Raw genomic sequence first — 22,212 nt, 5'->3', positions numbered from 1 at the left:
TCTAGTTTCAGACGATTAGAATCTTGCTGTCATTCTTTCCCTTTTGTTCTCATAAAACCAATGACACAAAGGTTAAAGCCACCAAGAAAGACAGTTTTTCAACAAGTGCAGCTCTGCTCATCACTTTTCAAATGAGCAATTAATAATTCATAACAATTAACTGAGTTATGAGTTTCTTTTTCAATATGTTTCTAAACATGAATAGATTAAATGGTAATTGCTATCAAATTTTATGTTCTAATTCATGTGTCCAATAAAAGTTTATCTTTGGGAACTCACTTTGTATTTCCTTTTGATATATTCATAACCAAATGCAATATACTGTATTAAAATATTTATTATTAACCTATCAAATATTAACCACTTTTAAATTATATGGATGAAAGAAAACAAATAGGCTACTTGTTTAAGTTTTCATGATTCTCTTTATTTTAATATGATTTGGATCTGTAGAATACATCCTGGTAAAAACTGATGACAAGAGCTACAGTACGAGTTCTTGCCTCTTAATAAAATTTTTCCAAGGCATATGTATGCCCTGGATTTTCCAGATACCCTTAGTCTATGAATGGATAACTGACAAAAACAAACAACAAACCAGGCTTTGAAGTCAAATTCCTAGGTTAAAGTTCACATGTATTATTGCATCCTCTGATTCTCAAACTTGAATATGCATATGAACCACCTGGAAATCTTGTTAAAATACAGATCAGTGAGTCTAGAATGAGGCCTGGGATTCTGCATTTCTCATAAATCCCCAAATGATGCTGATGATACTGAAGGATGTTCAGAACGATCACACATTTAAGTTGTTCGAATCTAGATGACTGTGTACAGGTAACCTAGCCTCTCTGAGTGTCAGTTCTTGTATCTGTAAAATGAGGATAACCGCTAATAAGGTTTTATGCAAATGAAACAAGGCAATGTAAATGGCTTGGCATAGTTACTACATTCGGCTAGCACTCACTAAGTTGTGACCACTGTCGTCACTGCAATTAGGAGAGCTAATGTATGACCCAAGGGCTAAACTAGGATATCTCTAAGATGCCAACTCAGATACAAGAGTTTAAGGTTATAGGTCAAAGCACGGGTACCTATGATCAGAAAAGTGAGCTAGAAAAGTGGTACTGGAAGTCGGTCTTCTCAGATGCCAACGAGAGTGAGGCTCTGTCAGGTTTGACACCCATCTTGTATTCTCAGCCCTTAGAAGAGGGCAGGGATGATATTATATTTGTCTCTTGGTGTTCAAATTTAGCAGAATTCCTGGCACATGACTGGAACTGCACCATTTGCTAAATGAGAGATAGTATACATAAATGAGTCAGCTCTTCGCATGAGGTGGCCAAAGTACTGGAGTTTCAGCTTTAGCATCATTCCTTCCAAAGAAATCCCAGGGTTTCATGGGGTCCCAAAGAGTTGGACACGACTGAGCAACTGAACTGAACTGAACTGAACTGATACATATATGAGTAAATGAGTGGATGAGTGACTTCATGAACAAATAAATGAATTAGGCAACCCAAAGTGGGTCTAGTTTGATGGGGAGAAGAATTCAAAAGATTTAGCAAGACTTTATTAAGCAGCCCTTCCATTACGTTGGTTAAACTGAATTTAGTAATCAAACATGACATAATGGGCAGAGTTTTTCTATAGGGCATGGGATGATCGGATCTCATTTGTTATATGAAGAACATATGGAATATGACTGATTTAACCATGTTATATTAGATGGGCCTATCAATAGGTGAAGCACAGTTTTCTCCAGCACCAGACACCAGACAGCCTTTAGTAAAAATCTGATAGAAGTCATACATTATATGTTCATATGTAGCTTAGCATCCTTTGCAAAATCAGCAACTTTAATTTTCATCTTAAAGAAAGAACATAAGGTGGTGACTAAACATATCATGGTGATTATTTTGTAAATGTGTAGAAATATTAAACCCCTATGTTGTACACGTGGAACTAACCCAGTGATATAGGTCAATTAAAAAATATGTAGGCACTGACAGAAATATATAAATGATAGTTATTTCTGAGGGGTGGGAATTATGGGTGATTGCTAATTTTTACTTTATTCTTTTACATATTTCTAGTTGTCTACAGTGAACATGCATAGTTTGTAATATTAGAAGGGAAACAGCTGCTGCTGCTGCTGCTGCTGCTAAGTCGCTTCAGTCGTGTCCAACTCTGTGCGACCCCATAGACGGCAGCCCACCAGGCTCCTCAGTCCCTGGGATTCTCCAGGCAAGAATACTGGAGAGGGTTGCCATTTCCTTCTCCAATGCATGCATGCATGCTAACTCGCTTCAGTCATGTCCGACTCTATGCGACACTATGGACAGCAGCCCACCAGGCTCCTCTGTCCACAGGATTCTCTAGGCAAGAATACTGGAGTGGGTTGCCATTTCCTTCTCTAAGGAAAACAGCAAATGTCATTAAAATGAAAAAAAAAAAAAGAGAGAAAGAATAGAGGTGTGATATCTCAGGAAAGACCTCATATTATATATCTAAGTATCTTCCACATAAGTGCTAATAAATTTCAGTAAAATCACTGAAAATGCAGTGATTGTCATCTCTGAAACTGCCTCACTAATACATTGCCAAATTATTCTGGTAATTAGCCTTTCTGCAAACTCCCAAACTTTGTCTTTTTACATTCAAAATCTATGTGAACAATGTAGTTGTCCATATTATTGATTTCCATGATGAAGAATACAGATTAAGGTAAGACTAAGTCCATAGGGTCAATAATACTAATTAAAAAGAGGTCTAAGTGTGATTCTTAAAAATAATTGCATCAATATTTCATTATTTTTATAGTGTGTTGTCTTTGAGACATATGCTCATTTCCCCCAAAGAGTTGTAGCTTAGAAGAAATAACCACAATACATAATATTAATCCTACACTTTTGCAGAATATGGGAAGGAATATTGTTAAAAATACATCTTAGCAATTGTTCCTCTTTTACAATACCCAGAGACGTCTGAACGATCTTGACTTTGAATTGTGACGATGAGCTGGGGACTGAGGTTGGATGCAGACCATATGAACCATGTGTGGGTCTGACTTTCTGTGTATATAGGCCCATTCCAGATGAAACCCAACTTTACTGGAATTTACATCAAAATAATCAATTGCCCTGTATTTATGCATGCCTCTTCTCCACACCTTGCAGCAACAGATAACTGAAGGCTGACTGTAATGTTTAAAAACAGGAAACCTGACAAAGAGGAGATGGAAAGCATGTGGTACTTAAATTGAGATGGGGCATGACATTCCATCCCTGTAGGTAGAGCTTTATGATTTAGAATGCCCTGGGTTCAATAGATTTGGTAACGCTCACAAGAGCATTGGACAGAAAAGGCAGGGGTTCACAGTACTGATGAATGCTGTATTCAGAATAATTACCTCTGATATCAAAGTTGATGGTAAAAAAATAAATCTTATATGTATGTTCTCTATGTATTTTTTTCCCGGTGCCCTTGATGTTGTAGCCAATATCATTGCTGTGATTCTCCCTTAGCAGAGGTTTTTGCTGATATTCAAGGTGATGGGTTGTTCCTGCAGAATGCAGCAGAACGATTCCTCACACCAACATGAGCAATCCTGATTGCATTATGGCCACCCTGACTTCACTTTCATTAGTGGCTGATTGTACTAAATTGATGCGAAATTGACTTGGCTGGCTTGTAAGTCTTTAAACAGTTGGCACTGACTATGTCTGTGATCTTGCTCTGGAAATTATATGGTCAAAGCCTTCATGTTTCTGAAAATTCTAGCTTTTTTCTTAAGGTCAATTAGGGCCTTGTGAATATGAATCAATTAGACCAACTCTCTGTGATACTCATATCAAGACAGAGGACACACTTTAATGAAATACAAGGTGTTTTTTTTTTTCTTTCCTTCTTGTTCTCTCTTGCTTCCTGCTTCATATTATCTCCATTTTATTTAAGAGGTCCTCTGTTTCTTCATTTTTAACTGCTGTCTGAGCTTAAAATAAACCAAACTACATTCTGCAATCCAAATCCAGTCTGTGTCCTGTGTACTATGGCCTATGAACTAAGAATGGTTTTCATGTGTTTTTTAGTGATTGAAATAAAATCAAAAGAAGAAGAATTCATGGCATGTGAAAATTTTATGAAATTAAAATTTAAAAGTCAGCAAATAAAGTTTTAATGGAACACAGACACATTTCAGTGCCATCTATTTGGGGCTACAATAGCAAAATTAAGTAGTTGTGACAAAGACTGTATGGCCCAGGAAACCTAAAATAATTACTGTCTGGCCCTTACAAAAACAGTTCAGTGACTCTCGGAATAAATCACCAAAGCTTCTGTCTCCATCTGCAAAGTAAAAATTATAAAATCCTAAGGATGCTATGCCGTGTGCTGTGCTAAGTCGCTTCAGTCATGTCCAGCTCTTTGTGAGCCTTTAAACTATAGCCTGCCAGGCTCCTCCGTCCATGGAATTCTCCATGCAAGAATACTAGAGTGGGTTGGCATGCCCTCCTCCAGGGGATCTTCCTGACCCAGGGGTCAAACTTGTATCTCTTACATCTCCTGTATTGGCAGGTGTGTTCTTTACCACTAGCGCTACCTGGGAAACCCAAGAATGTTCTCAGCAAACTCAATTAGCAACAAATATTCACTATTAACTATTAACTGGTTTTCCACTTATTAGGTGTTTGACTCAGGAGAATTTCCCTCTATAGTCTCAGTTTTGCTGTCTATAAAATAAGGGGAAAACATTATCTCCCTGGTAGAATGAGGTAGTACGTACATGTTCCTGACACAAATAGAGTACGCAATATATAATTTCATTATTTTATATTACTTATTATTTCTCAGCAATTGATCCATATGGAAACAGATGGGACCATTTTTGAGACTTCAGGATGATAGAATTTCAGATCAAGAAAAAGCCTTAGAACATCCAAACCATCTCTAAGATTTCACAGGAGGAGGTGCAATGAAAAGTCTGCGGTGGTCCAGCAAACAGTTCTTTAAGAGGTAGAGACAGTGATCCCCAGATCAAGTCACTGTTCTGACTCCTAGACCTTAGTTATCAGGCACCCGCCATCCTGGTTTATCTCGGAATTCTGTTCTTACGATGGCTGAGGACTGGCCCTTCATTTAAATGAACACAATTCCCCTATAAGTTTCAAATAGGTTGGCACTTTTTCAATTGAGCTGATTTTCACACTTGGACATTTTCTTTATACATATAATTTTAGAACACATTCACTAGGGTGTAAAGGATGGCTCATGGTGAAACTCCACTTATGCACCGTCTAAAGTAAGGAGAGAACTTCATGCATTGTGTTTCTGCTTGGCCTTCTGATCATCTCACTGTCAGAAAAGTCCAGGCTGCTGCTTTGATTCTGGGCTACTCACTGATACAACTGTACCTGAATTTCTTCATGAGCTTTGGCGTTTCAGCACTATTAAACATGGATGGTTCTACAGTGTGAAATGGTAAAATCTGTGCATAATTGTCATTATTAATATTCTCTTCAAATAAAGGAGTAAAAGTTAGCATGGACTGTGAAGTAAATATGGAAAGTTGCTTAGCCAGGTCAGAATTGAGGCCCCTCTCGGCTGATCACAGGTTAGCAGCGTAGTAGGCAAACCTCAGAATGTCAGGAGGGAGCCTGGAATTGCTTTTAGTATGTCTACTATTTGCTTTTGTTCTATGCCAAGCTTCAGCAATTCAAGAGCACTGGGATTTGAATGTATTAGGATATGATCCTACTGTGAAGGGCATTCTGAACAACTCACTTCTTTCAGCCTGCCTCATCAGCCATTGCTTCTGTGGTTGTTCCAAATGAGCCATTAGTGGTGTGAAGCGTTAAAGCACTTTCCATACCACGGGCGTAAACCCTGATTCCTCTGCTCACGGTGGCATTGGGTCCCTGATGTATTAGAGGTCGGTGGGCTTTTCCTACCAATCCCAAATTAAAGTTATATTAGGAATGAATGGAAAACAGAATTGTCACTGGAAAGTTATTGGCATTAGCATGACTGAGTGGTGTGGTGCCGTTCTGCTGAGTCAGGAGAAATTTCGCAACTGGAAGCAACCCTGGGTTTACTCTTTTAGTTAACAAAATGAACCGTATCCCCCCAGGAGGACAACCCAGCATATTTGTAATGCTTACCAATTGCCACCTTCTATCTTCTTTCTTTCTAATATTTTCCTTTTTAAATTACCTCCGGGAGGCTCCTACTGGTTCTATTTAACAAGCACTTCCTTCCCACCCTTAGGAGTTGAAAACAGTAACATCAAGTGCCCTTCCAAGTGTTTATTTTTTATCACTGTTAATGTATGTGGTACTCAGCAAGGGAAATGAGACTAGTGTTCAAATTGATAGCAAGGAAATTAAAAACTTGGATTCAGCAATGACATTCATTTTTAGCAATAGAGATATAAGAGCCCAATGAGTGAAGTCATGTGTCTAGGACTGAAAATACTCTGAAGCATCACAGACATTCCTCTTTAAGTGATATGCCACCTGTCAATGGATTCAACATGTGAGGTCAGCTGGTGAAATGTTAACTGGACGTTTCAATGTAACACAGCAAATAGCAGGAGACTGCAACCACAGCAACTGAAAAATTACAAGTTAGGTTCAAGGCATTTGACCAAGAAGTAAAATCTTCATATCAGAGAAGCAACTGGAAGCATCATTTTAATGATCACAAGTTGTCAGGATTGTAGAAATTAATCTCATAGGAAAAAAAAAAATAAGAAAGAAAAATAAATCCCCTTGAACAATGGTAGCAGAGAAGCTATGATGGGAACCTATTAATCTCCAGGAACAGAAGTTATGTAAGCCTTAAATCTGATTCTTAGAAACCAGAACTGAGGACTGAGAACATGGCTAGTGAGAGTATAGAGTCTGTCTTTTGGTAGAGAGATTATAGAAGAAAGCTGAGAGGCCAAACTGTGGTTCTTAATACAAATTGAACTGTGTCTCTCATAATACTTCCTTTCTGCCCCCACAGACTTGGTCTGAAAGTCAGAGCTGGAAGCTTGGAGAGGCCCTAGAGGTCTTTTCACTTGAATTCTCTTTTAAGCAGAAACTCTCCAACAAGCATCACTCACAGGAGCTCATTCAGCTTCTGTGTGAGCTTTTCCAGAGTCTGGGGATTTATCATAACCCAAGGCATCATACTGCATATTCTCAGACAGCTGGAGAGAATAATTTTTGGAAAATGCTAAGCTGAAACATCCCTCTCTACCCACTGGTCCCTATTCTATCTTCCTGAACCAACAAGTCTACCTGTTACATAATAGCCCTCCAAACACTGGTTGACATCTGTAAGATGTTAAACCACATGCTTACCAAACTGTTTAAACTCTTTCAAATGAAGAAATCCTTCATTAAAGACAAAATTCGCCTATATCACTGCTTTGTTCAAATGTTTGTTTGTTTGTTTGTTTCAGTGACTGAACTCTTGCGATGGGATGTCCAGTGAATGTTTCAGGGGAAATATAACCATTTTGATCCTTGTGCAGTCTAAAATTGTGTTAGTGTCTTTGCCACTCAGGACAAAATGTTACCTGGAATTGAATATCTTTGCCACTTGAACAACTTGTTAACACAGTTCTACACCATTCTACATTTTTGCAGTATGTTTTTATAGCCTTAACTTGCAGCACAGCGTATCTAGCATATAGTAGGGACTTAATAAGTGTTCACCAAAACTTCATAAGAAATCGTTGGATATAGTCAAGTTGGTTAGTATAGAAGTCTCCCATTTTTCTCTAGGTAGTCTATTGGAAACAACGCATGATTTTATTTAAAAAATTAACATGTGTGTTTGTGTTTTAAAGAGGGTCTAAGATCTTATCTTTTTCCCCCAAGAATATTTTGTATTTTTCTTAAGATTCAGGACAATACCTCTCAAAGGCCTTTACTAGCATTGCTCTCTTATGTGACATTGTCATCTCCCTACTATCAATAAGTGGTATAAATAGTTTCCTGACTGCTTTTTCCACTCTTTTGGGTAAAGAAATTCTCATCAATGCAGTCAACAATTAGCAGGACACATCTTTTAGCAGATATCTTGATATGTGAGCGCTTCCCTGGTGGCTCAGATGGTAAAAAATCTGCCTGTGAAATGTAGGAGACCTGGGTTTGATCCCTGGGTCAGGAAGATCCCCTGGAGGAGGGAATAGCTATCTACTCCAGTATTCTTGCCTGGAGAATTCCATAGACAAAGGAGCCTGACAGGTTACAGTCCATGGGGTCGCAAAGACTCGGACACAACTGAATGGCTAGCGCACACATTTTTGATATGTGAATTCCCCCATTTGGAAGATTACAAAGCATTTAGATTTCCTAATTTGGCTTTGGACAATATCTATATCCTCTAAATGGTTGTACAGTCTATGAAACACACTCACAATACTTTTTCTATAAGATCTTTGATCTTCACTGAAAAATATTTCCATCTCTAATTCACAGTGCAAGACTGTATCTTCTTGACATAGATCATATTATGTATTTCTTTCAAAGTTTTACCTTTGAATATCTTTATTCCAAATAGGAATTAAATTCCATCTCCATGATACCTGCATATTCATTGCTGTCATTAAAAGCTGGCATTCTTGATGATAATTGTGGTAGGCAGAGAAAAATATCTCCCCAAAGATGTCTATATCCAAATTCCTGGAACCTGTTCCCTTACATGACAAAAAGGATGCGATTAAATTAAGGGATTTCAGATGGGAAGATTATCCTAGATTAGCTGTGTGTTCCCATTCTAATCACATGGGTCCTTAAAAGTAGAGACTGTGTCCAGGCTGTGGTTAGAGAAAGATATAATGGCAGAAGAAAAGGCACAGAGAAATGGGAAGTGTATGGCTTTGAAGGCTGAAGAACAGGGCCACGAGGAAAAGAGTGCAGGTGGCATCCAGAAGACAGACGAGGCAAGGAAACAGACTTTTCCCTTACAGCCTGACCGGAATACAGCCCTGCCAACACCTTGATCTTAGCCCAGGGAGACCGTTGTTTGGCTTCTAAATACAGACCCGTAAGATGATAAATTTGTGTTGTTCTGAGCTACTAAATTTGTGGTAATTGGTGATAATATTCTAAGCAGCAGTAAAAACAAACAGACATCATGCATTCTCTGGAAGGCATACACCTAAGCAATGGAATTCTGTTCCCCAAACTTTCTCTCATTTTTCTCCTAAGAATAACTGTTGCCTTTTAAAAAATTTTGTGGTTTGCCACAATTTCTGGCTTTACAGTTTTACAAGAGCATTTTTACTGTATTCAGATCAAATTTAATTAGAAACTTTTCTTGATCAGATCATTGAGCTTCCTACTAAACACATGTTTTCTTGTTCTTGGTAATATATGTTGTGATCCTTCCAAGAACAAATATTTTGATATTCTAGGCCATGACCCAGCAACTGACTCTCAGCTTTCCCCTTGCTATGTATGTTCAGTTCTTGATTTCCTATATCTTCCAAAATCTTAACATTTAGCTATGTCACAAAATATTTTAACTGTAATCCAAATATTCACACTGTAAGTTTTTCTGAAAGCACCATTAGTATCCATATAAATTAGGTAACAATGTGGGGAAATTGGTGGCTTTAATATTGTCTGATATTCCAATGTAGCTTATACATTCTTCAGGAAGACAACACATCTCTTCATCAGCCCCACTGGTTCTATGTGTAGGTATTTCCATTTCATCTTCCAAACCAAACAAACAAACAAAAAACATCTCCCTTATGTCTAGTCTTCTTGGCACCCTTAACAAGTGTTGTGTTATTTTCTAACACATGTTAACCAACCACATTTTATGTGAAACATGAAATGTTACTTTTTCTTTGGAAGGTTCATCTTTATTCTCTGGGATGTGGCCATTGGCTCATATTTCTTGGATTTCAAAGGGGTGCATAAAAAAAGGTCTCTCCTCAATCTTATTCTTCTGTGGAGCAACCTTAACACTAATTTTGATTCTGCCCGTCCTCCTTGAAATCTTTTTACTTCTGCACTCTTTCCTGAACCATGTGTTCCATGCTGCCTGACGTCCATTCATTCTGGAGGTTTTCAAGTGCTTCCCCTTTTGTCAGAGAGACCAGATTACATTTATGGTGCATACAACCAGTGGCCACCTCAGGCAGAAAGTTCACTAATGAGCCTAGAGTTCTTAATTTCCCCAGTTGAAGACACACAATTACTTTAGGGGTCACCTTTGTTTCAATCACTTGAATTAGTATTGTGTCTGAGCAAAGGATTTTTAGAATCCCCTAGGTCAACAGTTTGATACTCAATAATGGCCATTCTCATTACACTTTCTGCACCATCACTCTACAATTAGCGTTAAACATGGATTCTTAAAACATGGATTCTTAAAACTCCTAGAGGAGAACATAGGCAAAACACTCTCAGACATAAATCACAGCAGGATCCTCTATGATCCACCTCCCAGAATTCTGGAAATGAAAGCAAAAATAAACAAATGGGATCTAATTAAAATTAAAAGCTTCTGTACAACAAAGGAAAATATAAGCAAGGTGAAAAGACAGCCTTCTGAATGGGAGAAAATAATAGCAAATGAAACAACTGACAAACAACTAATCTCAAAAATATACAAGCAACTTCTGCAGCTCAATTCCAGAAAAGTAAACGACCCAATCAAAAAATGGGCCAAAGAACTAAATAGACATTTCTCCAAAGAAGACATACGGATGGCTAACAAACATATGAAAACATGCTCAACATCACTCATTATTAGAGAAATGCAAATCAAAACCACAATGAGGTACCACTTCACACCAGTCAGAATGGCTGCGATCCAAAAATCTGCAAGCAATAAATGCTGGAGAGGGTGTGGAGAAAAGGGAACCCTCCTACACTGTTGGTGGGAATGCAAACTAGTACAGCCACTATGGAGAACAGTCTGGAGATTCCTTAAAAAATTGCAAATAGAACTACCTTATGACCCAGCAATCCCACTTCTGGGCATACACACCGAGGAAACCAGAATTGAAAGAGACACATCGTACCCCAATGTTCATCGCAGCACTGTTTATAATAGCCAGGACATGGAAACAACCTAGATGTCCATCAGCAGATGAATGGATAAGAAAGCTGTGGTACATATACACAATGGAGTATTACTCAGCCGTTAAAAAGAATTCATTTGAATCAGTTCTGATGAGATGGGTGAAACTGGAGCCAATTATACAGAGTGAAGTAAGCCAGAAAGAAAAACACCAATACAGTATACTAACACATATATATGGAATTTAGGAAGATGGCAATGACGACCCTGTATGCAAGACAGGAAAAAAGACACAGATGTGTATACCGGACTTTTGGACTCAGAGGGGGAGGGAGAGGGTGGGATGATTTGGGAGAATGGGAATTCTAACATGTATACTGTCATGTAAGAATTGAATCGCCAGTCCATGTCTGACGTAGGGTGCAGCTTGCTTGGGGCTGGTGCATGGGGATGACCCAGAGAGATGTTGTGGGGAGGGAGGTGGGAGGGGGGTTCATGTTTGGGAACGCATGTAAGAATTAAAGATTTTAAAATTTAAAAAAAATAAAAAATTAAAAAACAAACAAACAAACAAACAAACATGGATTCTTACCTACTTCTTTGACACATCAACTTGTACCTGAAAACTAATAATAACTGAGGTCTTACTCTGTACCCTGAGCTCCATTTTCATTATTTTCCATATGTGTTAGGTTCTAGTTTTATCACAATTTTTAGATAAAAAATTAAGTTTAGGGAGTCCAAGTACTTTCTGCTAAGTCCTGTGGGTAGTAAGGCATGGAGATGGACTCCAGACCTGGGTCTGTATGACTCCAGAGCTGAAGAGTGTACTCATCTGGTTCTATTCATAGGATGTAAGCAACGGTGTCAGGAACTGAATCTCTTCCTTTTCAATTCCCAAGTACAAGTCCTGTGGGACTGCAGTTCCACACTGCTCCTCTTGTCAGTCCTCTGGGAGTCTGGAACCCTGTGTCTGGATGCCCTGGACTCTGTCCTGATACTTATGACAGCTCCTCCCTGTTCCCGACTCCCTAAATGTGCAGCTTATCCCTGCTCACTGCTGCCAAGGCCACTATCAGCCCTACTTGAACACTATGTTTTTCTTTCCTTGGTTTCTCATTGCCAGGTCACTATCACTGCCACTAATAATGTGGCCAACCCAAGGGTGGGTCCAGCTTAGGGCAAACAGAAGCAGGTATGTGTGCACAGGTGATGTGAGAGGTGGCTGGGAAGGGAAGAGAGCAAAACAGATTGACGTGAGGGGCATTTCTGAATGCATTCATGTATATGCAGACATAGGAGTGATGTGAAAAATACTTATCGGCCTACAAGCACTAACTGATTAGTATGGGTACCTGCTCTAGTATTTGAGCAGGTGCTGAAGGCACACCACTTTGACAAGCATTATCCTGTTAGATTTTGAGGATATCTAAGAGATTCCACGGAACCACTTAGGGGTCTCAATGCAATAGCCATTTACCAACTGGCAAAAGGATTTCTATATTTTAACACAGAGTATCAGCCCTGTGTAGCTGGGTTGAGGGAAGAAAAGATTTCAGACTGAGATAAAATTATTGTGTGCTCAAAGGGGTATCTGAAGTCTGTAAATTTATATAGTAAATCCTGTCTCACCCTGTTCCAGTCCTTCCTTTACAGAGCAGTCAGAATAATCTTTCTAAAGCAGAATCATATCCTCTCCTCTGCTTGAAACTGCATGGTGGATCCCATATCATCCCTGTAGGAACGTCCTCACTTCTCTTCCCTGATGAGATAAAACTTCTTAGCTTGGCGTTCAAGACACTACATGATCTGGTCTATGGTTGCTTTTTCAACATTTTACCCCATCCCAACACAAACAACACACACACAGCATGCATACTCCTTACCCTCTAATCATATCAATACCTTCTGATATTTCTGAAGCAGAGCATGTTAGCTCATGTACTTTTTTTGCCCAAGAAGTTCCATCCAGGAAAGCTTTTACTAATACTAATACTAAAGACTCAAAATGTCTTCCTCTCTAGGATGCCTTACACCCCACCTGGGCTTCCCTAAAGGCACGTTCAGAGCACTTGGTCTGATTACCTTCTAACTGCTGGGTGCGTGTCAGCTTCTCACTCCAGACTGTGAACTTCACATCCACATGCCCAAAGCAGCTGTCTCTCTTGATCCTTTAGCCTCTACTGCTAGTTCAATACCAAATTTATAGTAGGTATTCAAGAAATACTCATGAAGGTAAAGTATGTACTCCTGTAATCTCACTGATCTACTTATCTAGGATGTAATAAGGTGCTGGAGTTGAGGCACAGAGCATTTTGTACATTATATAGCACTTATGTGGTATATCTATGCCTAAATTCAGTCTTCTAATTCCAGAAGAAAAAATCTGATGACATTATATCTTTTTATAAAACTCCAGAAATTAACACAGAAAATTTAAGTTCGGCCTTTTTGGGGCATACATTTCTTCTAAGGCTGGATTCATTTACTTTCTTCTCCAATGTCTTTCCTTGATTACACTTCAGGAACTCGTTCATTAGGTCCTGCTGCACCAGGTAGCTAACATGAGACCTTCCCTTTGGAAAGGTGTGTCTTCATTATAGTCTCCTCATTCCCTATGCTTTGAGTCTTGATGCTGGTCCCTCCTCTGTCTCTCTCTCCTCCTGACTGCTGGCCTTCTGTGGGCCTCTATATCTAGATGACAACTACCTCCTCAGTCCTGGATTCTCACATTGCTTTGGGGATCCTAAACTCATTCAGATCCTTAAAATGCTTCCTGGGAACCTACAGTGTGTATAACTTTCAAATGATGACCGTATCCAGAGCTTATGTACAGAAGTGCTGCCTGACTTCTGACACTATTTGACTCTTTTAATGACTTTCCAGCATGGTGAGAGATGCTCACTCTCCAGCATCTAGACCCCATCCTAACCTTGACCGGCCCAAAGCCCAATTTCTCGGTTATCACCACAGTTCACTGATGCCCATGGCATTAGTATGGCAACAAATTTCACTTTGGCTTTATAATATGCAGAAGTGTAGCCTCCAGATAACTATACATTTCATAAGTAGGAGGTAAAATATTCTGTTCACCTCTGGTAGAAACTGGCTTTAGATAGTTCCTGCATGCTGACACTTTTTTTTTTCAAGTGAAAACTAAGCAAAAACCCTCTAGAGCTATGCTGTCCAATATGGTAGACATATGTGTCTATTAAGCCTTGCAATATGGCTAGTTCTAATTGAGATGTTCTGTAAGCAGTAAACATCTGATTTCAAAGGCTCTGAAAAAAGTGAAATATATCCTTAATAACATAACATTAATTTTATGTTGAAATGATAATATTTCAGGTTTTTTGGATAAAATAATTTGTTAAAATCCACCTCTATTTATTTTTACTTTTAAATATGGATAACAAAATATTTCAAGTTACATGCATGGCTTGCATGATTTTCTATCAGGCTGCACTCTCCAGAGGCTCTGCCTGGTGGCTCTTTAATATTAGTAAGCTGACTGTGTACAGATAGAATGGAAAGCTAGTGCAGAATTAAAAAGCAGAAAAGGTTGTGAATGACAGAAGGAAGCTTCTGCTCAGATTTTTAAATTTCTCTTCCCAGAATACACCGACATGCCACCTGCCTTGACAAGCTTTTAAGAAGGTCTGATAATCCTCAGAGAAATGAGGTTGAACCAAATGGCATCTGTGTAAAGCTCATTGCATGGTGCCTAACCTCAGAGGCTTAAAATCAACATTGATTTTCATCATTTATTTTATCCTGGCATTTAAATATCCCTTAGATTTATTACCTTTAGGTTTTTGGTTCAGAGGCAGTTATGGGTATGATACAAGGGTGATAATAAGTTATGTAGATACCATTTAATTTATGAACTCTGGAGCTCCAGGGTAGTTCAAGAAATATATTAACCACATACCCATCACCCTTCATTCCGTGGTAAGGATTTCTAAGCTGGGTCCCTATTGTGCCACTTAATTTATGGTCTGGCCAGGTACACGGATCTGCATACAATATTTCAATGTAAGTTGCTCCAACCATCAGAAGAAACGAAGATGGGCTTCAAAGGAGCCGGCTGGACAGCTGATGGATTGCTCTCTCTCCTATATGTAGGCTGGGGCATGAAGTAGTTTTTAAAGCTTGTCAGCGGTTTGGGTCTTTTTCTGCTCTGAGAAGCTGCACGCACCAGCCTCGACAAGCAGAATCAGCCATGCTGCAGCAGGCAGAGGGCAGCTCCCAGAGTTACTTACGTTGACAGCCGTAGTGCCAGGAATTTCCCGGCAGGCACTCATCACACTTAGGCCCTGTCGTTCCCGTCTTACACTCACAAAATCCTGAGCCATTACAACGATCATGGACTGAGCCCAAAGGGTTACAATAACACTCTGCAGAAAGAAGACAACACACAGGCTGGAGACAAGTCCACATGGCTTATAAGGTGTCAGTACAGGAGCGTCACTGACTTAAACGGATCACTTACAGAAAGATGTCCACTAATGAAATGCTTTGGCAAATATGGCTATTTCAGATCCATTTATTTATTTGCTCAACCTTCCATGATAGCATTTTTATGTTATGGGTGGAAGTCAGTTGAAAACTTCTAAGGAAATAAGACATCATGCTCTTCACTGCTAAAAGATTATAATGGAGGTTCCGTTTGTTAGGGCATTTTTAGACGGTTTAATGAATGCCATGAGAAGTTTGTATATCAACGATAAATCAATATGCCATCAGTGTAAAATCTGTTTTAAATTATTCAAACGAGCCTATCTGTTACACTCAATATTTGAGAACTGCTGAACATTGTTAAAGTGCAATATGAATGCACTTTGTTCATTCAAAGGCAGTTTTACTTTATGATTTGGGATGGTGCATTATACATATATTCATACTGTGTTGCAATCAGCCTTTAGATATTGTATCTGCTAGGCATGTTAGTATAGTTTTATGTAACTTAGATTAACAATCATGGAAGAAAAATGAATTTTGTAATCCTAAATAAATTTCAACATATGCACAGTTTGAGACTCATATCATTATAATGTCTGTGGACAGAAAAATATAACTTTGTGTAATAAAAAGTAAATAGAATAATTTCTGGATTTCTCACATAGTATTATGCAGGATATTTTTACTTCTGAAGCTCTGCTTTGCTTAAAGGATGAATTAAAAATGAGAATTCCTTAGGCTTCCATTAGCTAAGAAAGTTAACAGCAGTTAGTTTGCAGCTTTTGGAATTTGTAAGCTGAAGTTTCTTTCTTTGTAACCCCACTGTATAATACTGGGCAAGTTATTATGCCCGTCTGTGTCTTGATTTCCCTTATTTTAATATGGTATCATTAAAAGATTTTCATGTTAAAAATCAAATAAAATCACACCAAGCAACTAACCAAGCAGCCAACTACAATAAACCCTGAGAATTTTAGTTTAATATCTTTAAGTTTAGTGTCTTAAATTGGCAATGGAGATTAAGGATTTACTGTTATATAGATAGGTCTAGAGGTGTGGTTCTGTCATAGGAACTAACCAAATAAGTTCTTCAAAGACTGTGGAGTACCTTGGAATCCTTATTTATTTCATGTTAAGGGAATTTTGAAGTTCAGCACTCTTAAGATATAAACATTTGTGAGGCTGAGAGTGACATACATGGGTAAAACTAAAACTAAATAAAGTCTAAATTGCTCTCTTCTTGCCCGGCTTGATTTAATAATTGGAGTTTTATTTTAAATTGGCGTTTTCTATTTTAATGTGTGTCTGTATGGTGGTGGTGGCGGTTTAGTTGCTAAGTCGTGTCTGATTCTTGCAACCCCGTGGATGGTAGCCTGCCAGGCTCTTCTGTCCATGGGATTCTCCAGGATTAAAGTGTTTATATATATATATATATAACATATATATATATATATACACACATAGCTATAGCAAAACTACTATAATATGTTTCTTACTATTTAAAGTATGTAAGTTGACAATGAACCACCAGCATTTTGTAAGACAGGGAGTAGAGTCACATCTGGTCAGTATGAACCCACAAACTATGCCAGTCAATTAGCCTGTAACAACTGATTAATATAAGGTATGTGATGTAAAAAATGTTAACAAAATTTTTAAAAATGTGGAACATCTAAACCACAGCACATCTCAGTGGTTGCCATATGAAAGGTGGTAAGTGTAATAATGTACTTGGTCATAAAAATTAGTGACAAAGAGAGGTGCGGTCTACTTTCCACATTACATACAAAGTAATTTAGTTTAAAAATACCATTTCTGGAACTCAAGTCAATGGTAAGTGTTGGGGTGATGAGGATAGCCTTGGGGAATTATATTTTATTCCTTGAAACTAGGAAGAATAGGTAGGACTACAAAACTAAAAAACATGAAATACTTTCGGAAGTTTGATTAAAAAGTTGTACTACAATTGATTTATAGGTATTAGAAGTGTCTTGGGTTTGTTTTGTTTTATAGAATATGCCTCTGATTACATGATCTTGGGTTTCCAGGGGAATGAAAACAATAATACATCATAACTGAAGATGTGTTTAGTAGCAAATGCTGAGCCCCGCATTTCATTCTGATGTCAAGCTTGTTATCAGGGATTATTATAGCAGTGATTACCCAAGGTCAGAGCTGCCTATCCAGCTTCCTGCTTAAATGCTCCAGCTTATATGAAACAGAAGCATGCAAGGATGCCATTCTCATGGAACTGCTGCTTCACACATGCATCTTTGGAAACACGGCTGGCATGGAATTTGTATGAAAATGGGTAAATCTGCCAAGAATCACAAAGCAGTGATTACTGTGACAACATGGAATAGCCTGCACTTTATATTTACCAAATGTAAAATGATGAGAATAGTTTGAGACACCTGTTTCAACACAGTCGTTATTTTGTCAAAGATAGGTGCTGTTCTCTCAAAACCAGGGTGGTGGATTTCATTGCCAATTGTCAAAGAAACGGCAAATGCCTTTTTCCCCCCCTTAACTATTAAGGTGGCTTAGATGAAGTTCAAATTTGCAGAGATTAGTGCCTAATTCTGCGAAAGTGAATTCGGTAAACATCCATTCATTTTCATTAGTGCTTTCTATACAAAGTGGTATTAAAATTAACTCTCAATTACTTGTGGTGTATCTTCTCAAATTTAATTCTTAGTCCTACTGCAAGCCCTTTAGGGAACTTAAATGTAGAAAATAGCAACTAGATTCCTGCTGCCCTATGGGGCAAATCTTGATAATGGAGCCATAGGCTTCCAATGGCCTTCAGAGGGGAAACCCAAGCCTCAGCCTCGTGCCCTGGCAGCCTGATGGCCCTACACTTGGCCCCTCAAGTGGGAAAAGTGGAATCTATAGGTCTTTAAGGAAGGTGTTGAATGTTTACAGCGACTAAAGACAAAAGAGACTGTAGAACATACAAGCTAGTCAAATTTTTCAGTTCAGTCTTTAAAAACCGTTTTGCTTCTTAAGAAAAGGGCAACAATTTAAAGAATTTGGGTATGTGAAGGGGATATTGTAGCTAATTTTAATGGTATATAAAAATACTCATCTTTGTATTTACTAATGACTTTACTTGGTTTGAAGAGTATAAAATACTACATAGGGATATATTTACCTCTGTAAAATAAAATCTTTCCAAGGTTTATAATTTTAATTAACAAACTTTCTAGAAAGGGAGAAAACAAATGTGCTCTTCATTTTTTTAAAAAGTAGAAATAAACAGAATAATGTATATTAAGCTTTCCAGTCATCTCTATTTTACATGATTTAAAACACACAAACTGAGTGGTTAGCTTCTTGTCTGTGTATAATCAAATATGGATGTATAACAGAACTATGCCTCTTAGAACTTGATAGGAGTGCTGATTTTGTAGTTCACAGATTACTTTAGAATAGGAAAAGGGGAAGACATCATTAGAATAGAGTACTCTGAGTAAAAATACTGGGATATTGTTAATTACCTGCTATGAGAAATTTTATGAAATAAAATATTTTCTTGTAAGGTCTTTTTATTTGATTTATTTAAAATAATATGAAATTGCTATTGTAAAACATTTACTCCTTATTGCAATGTTTTGTGTCTTGAAAAAACTTATTAGGTTTTATTCCCATGTTCCCAGTGTTCCTATTTATTTTACCTTTTCACTTGTTTCCACATTTATAGTATGACATTTATATATTTTTACAAATGACATTCAGCAAAATGTAACTGCATCTGAAATTCAGACAGCTATGTACCTTTTGGTTTTTACTAATATTCTCAAATCTTTGTAACCCAAATGTTATGAAGGCAATTGAACTTCTGTTCACAAGCTTATAGTAGAATTGCTGCTTTCATTCTAAAAGCATACCATAAGTAAAAGTCTGACAAGTTTAGCTTTGCTAATTGTGTCCCGGTAGTTGGGAGAGAGTTCAAGTTTTGAAGTCAGGAAACTAACTCTTTACTAAGCTGTATGATTTGGGTCAATCTGTCTTACTTTTCTCAACTAGAAAATAGGGGAAATTATCAGTGGAATACTTACCACCACAATTTTGTTAATGAGGATCAAGTTAAAAAAAATTGCAAGTCAGTTCACAGTTTACCAAGTATTTCCTGTGCATCCCATATGATACCAATTTGACCAGGAGTTCTCCATGACTTACCTAAGGCACACAGCTATTAAATAGCAAACTGGGACTTGAACCCAGCTCTCCAGCCTCTAAGTCCAGGGATTTCTCCACTAATTCACAAATAATAAGGAAGCACTTTGAAAAACAGAACATACTATAGACATGAACAGTATTATAAAACTTGACCCATTTTAACTGAAAAAAACTTGTCCAGCTATTTTAAGTGACACTTGGCAAACACCTATACAACCTTGACAATCAGATTAGAAAACAATGATCTTAGAATTGCAGAATAGTTTGCTGCCTTTTTTTTGATGAAAGGACCACCTTTCATTTTTCAGTTTGTGTATTCTATCTACTCTCTATGTGAAAAAAAATCTACTTTTAACATTGGTTGCCTATATATTACCTATTGTTTGGTAATAGATACATATCTACCCTTCACCATTTTGAATATATGCATTTCTCCAAAGTACATTATGAACTGAAATTCCATTTCTTATTTATTTTTGCATCACCACCCTTTCTTAAAGATAGGTTCCTCATTGTAAAAGGTCGGAGAAGCTTTTTTGGATGGGAAGGGCACCTGATTCTCCAGCGTTGACATGATCAGTAGTCATACAGGGTGGAAGGAATGCTCAAGGGAACTCTGTGGCCCTGTTTTTCCAGGGCTCCTGTACTTTGGAAACTAAAAGAATTAATTGCCCTGAGCAGTTTTGAAAAATTGCTTCTCCTTTTGGGCTATAGGAAAATTCAATAAATGGAATTTCATTACTGTGGATGGAAAAGTCAAGTAAACTTCTACATTACCAGTTCCTAGTGGCCTTCAATTCCAAATGGCAGTATTTAAAATCAATATTTGTTGATTACCAATTATTTACAAAAGCTTGTGTCTTAGTTTCCCATATCTATAATTAAAATTCTTAAAATGAGTTTACATTTTGAAAGCAGAATGTACAACTTCAAGACTTTAAGATCAGGTTGAAATGACCAGGTTTTAAGATTTCATGCAAAAACAAAGAAGAAGAAAAATAAAAAGAAGATTTTCTACCTCTTAAACATGATCTTTCAGCTCATCATCTTTAAAGCAACAATAAAGAAAGGATTCAAAATACATCCCCCAACTATGATTTCAACCAGCACAAGTGAATTTCAAGTCCACCACAAGGAGGTTTTCTCCATTAAGAAAGTTCATTCTGGCTCAGCTGTGGTGCAAACCACCAGCCTCTCCACCTTAAATAGCTCCCCATCGCTTGAAAGGCACAGAACAATAGCTGAAATTATAATGGAACTGACCTATGCACACATTCTCATCGTCCAGCTGTGCAGAAGCATTTCTGAAGTAGCCCAGCCTGCATAACTCACAGTGCTGCCCTCTAGTGTTGTGTTTACAGCTCACGCAAATGACTGTATTTAGCAGATCGATATAACTGCATCGATTGGAGTGGCCGAAGCATTCACAATCTTGCAAGGAAGAACAGAAATGTATACAGAGTGTATACAGTTGCAGAGTATCAGCACACTACATGCTCAGATAAAATGAGAAGTGGAGAAAAGATGGCGGAATGGCATTACATGTATGTGATTCCACATGACACATGGTGACCACAGGTGGTTGTGACTGGCATGAAGTAGCATCTGTTTCAAGCAGGAGAGAAAGGTTGGACATTGAGAACATGATCAGAGGGTGTTAATTCTTGGCAGACAATATGAACAGAAGCATTTGCAGGTGTACACCTTTTAAAATTTGGGAAAGCTTGTTTCCAATGATGCAAAAGTCTAATTTTTGCACATTAAAAACTTCACTGTCTTTGCATCACTTCCTTTATTTTCTCTTCATATTTGCAGTCGTAAAAGAGAAGGAGGAAAGACTGTCAGCATCTAAGGCCTGATTCTGCCATCACTCATGACTCCTTTGTTTAGAGCCATACCATCATTTATGTCAAGATAGTAACTCAGTCAGAGTTTCATAGAAGAAATCATGACAAATTTAATACGAGTCTAGACAATTAAATTGTTTATTTTTGTTCCTTCCAATCGGTAAGAAGAGAATATGGCTTTTTGTAATCCTTTCATCAGGCCAAATCTGCATGTTTGCTTATGTGTGAGAGAGAATATAAAAAACAGGGAGATTATTGGTATGAAAAGAGTGTGATTAAGATTTCCTTTTCTTGCAAGTTTTAAGCTAAGTCTACTCCAAAATAAGAGGCAGGCAGCTGCTGTACCCTTAGATTTCTCTTTGTCTTCTCAAAGTGTTGGAGGTTCCTCTGAGGGTTAAGGGTGATGGTGATAATTAGACAAGGAGTTGTGTAAGGGTGGAGAGTGACTCAATTGTCTCTCTCTTGTATCTCAACCAAACTAATTCAACTTTTTAAAAAGAAAAAAAAAAGAAAAAAGCCTCTACTGGTGCAGTAGTTATTAAATCAGATAGAAAGAAAGTGTGACAAGTAACTTGGTGGGGAATCTGTTTTGTTTTCTCAAAATATGGGGTTAGGCCTAGCTCACAATTACAAGGAAGGTCAACTATGAAACTGTAAACCTTGTTTGTCTAAAAATACCCCTCTCAATAAT

General features: G+C 37.8%; 1 protein-coding gene across 2 annotated transcripts in view; it reads right to left on the bottom strand.

Annotated features, from left to right (window-relative positions):
* NTNG1 (netrin G1) overlaps positions 1-22,212 on the bottom strand; it is a 369,085-nt gene that overhangs the window by 36,633 nt on the left and 310,240 nt on the right. The window contains exons 6-7 of one of the 2 annotated variants that reach the window (XM_013962581.2): positions 20,938-21,105; positions 15,294-15,428 (exon numbers count right to left, since the gene is read on the bottom strand). The exons of the other annotated variant lie outside the window; for it this stretch is intronic. Of the exons in view, the coding sequence (XP_013818035.2) occupies positions 15,294-15,428; positions 20,938-21,105 (303 nt within the window). The remainder of the gene's footprint in view (positions 1-15,293; positions 15,429-20,937; positions 21,106-22,212) is intronic. 2 annotated transcript variants of the gene reach the window in all.

The sequence above is a fragment of the Capra hircus genome, chromosome 3, assembly GCF_001704415.2.
Source record: "Capra hircus breed San Clemente chromosome 3, ASM170441v1, whole genome shotgun sequence".
Classification (NCBI taxonomy): domain Eukaryota; kingdom Metazoa; phylum Chordata; class Mammalia; order Artiodactyla; family Bovidae; genus Capra; species Capra hircus.
This window is presented reverse-complemented; position numbering and strand designations above follow the sequence as displayed.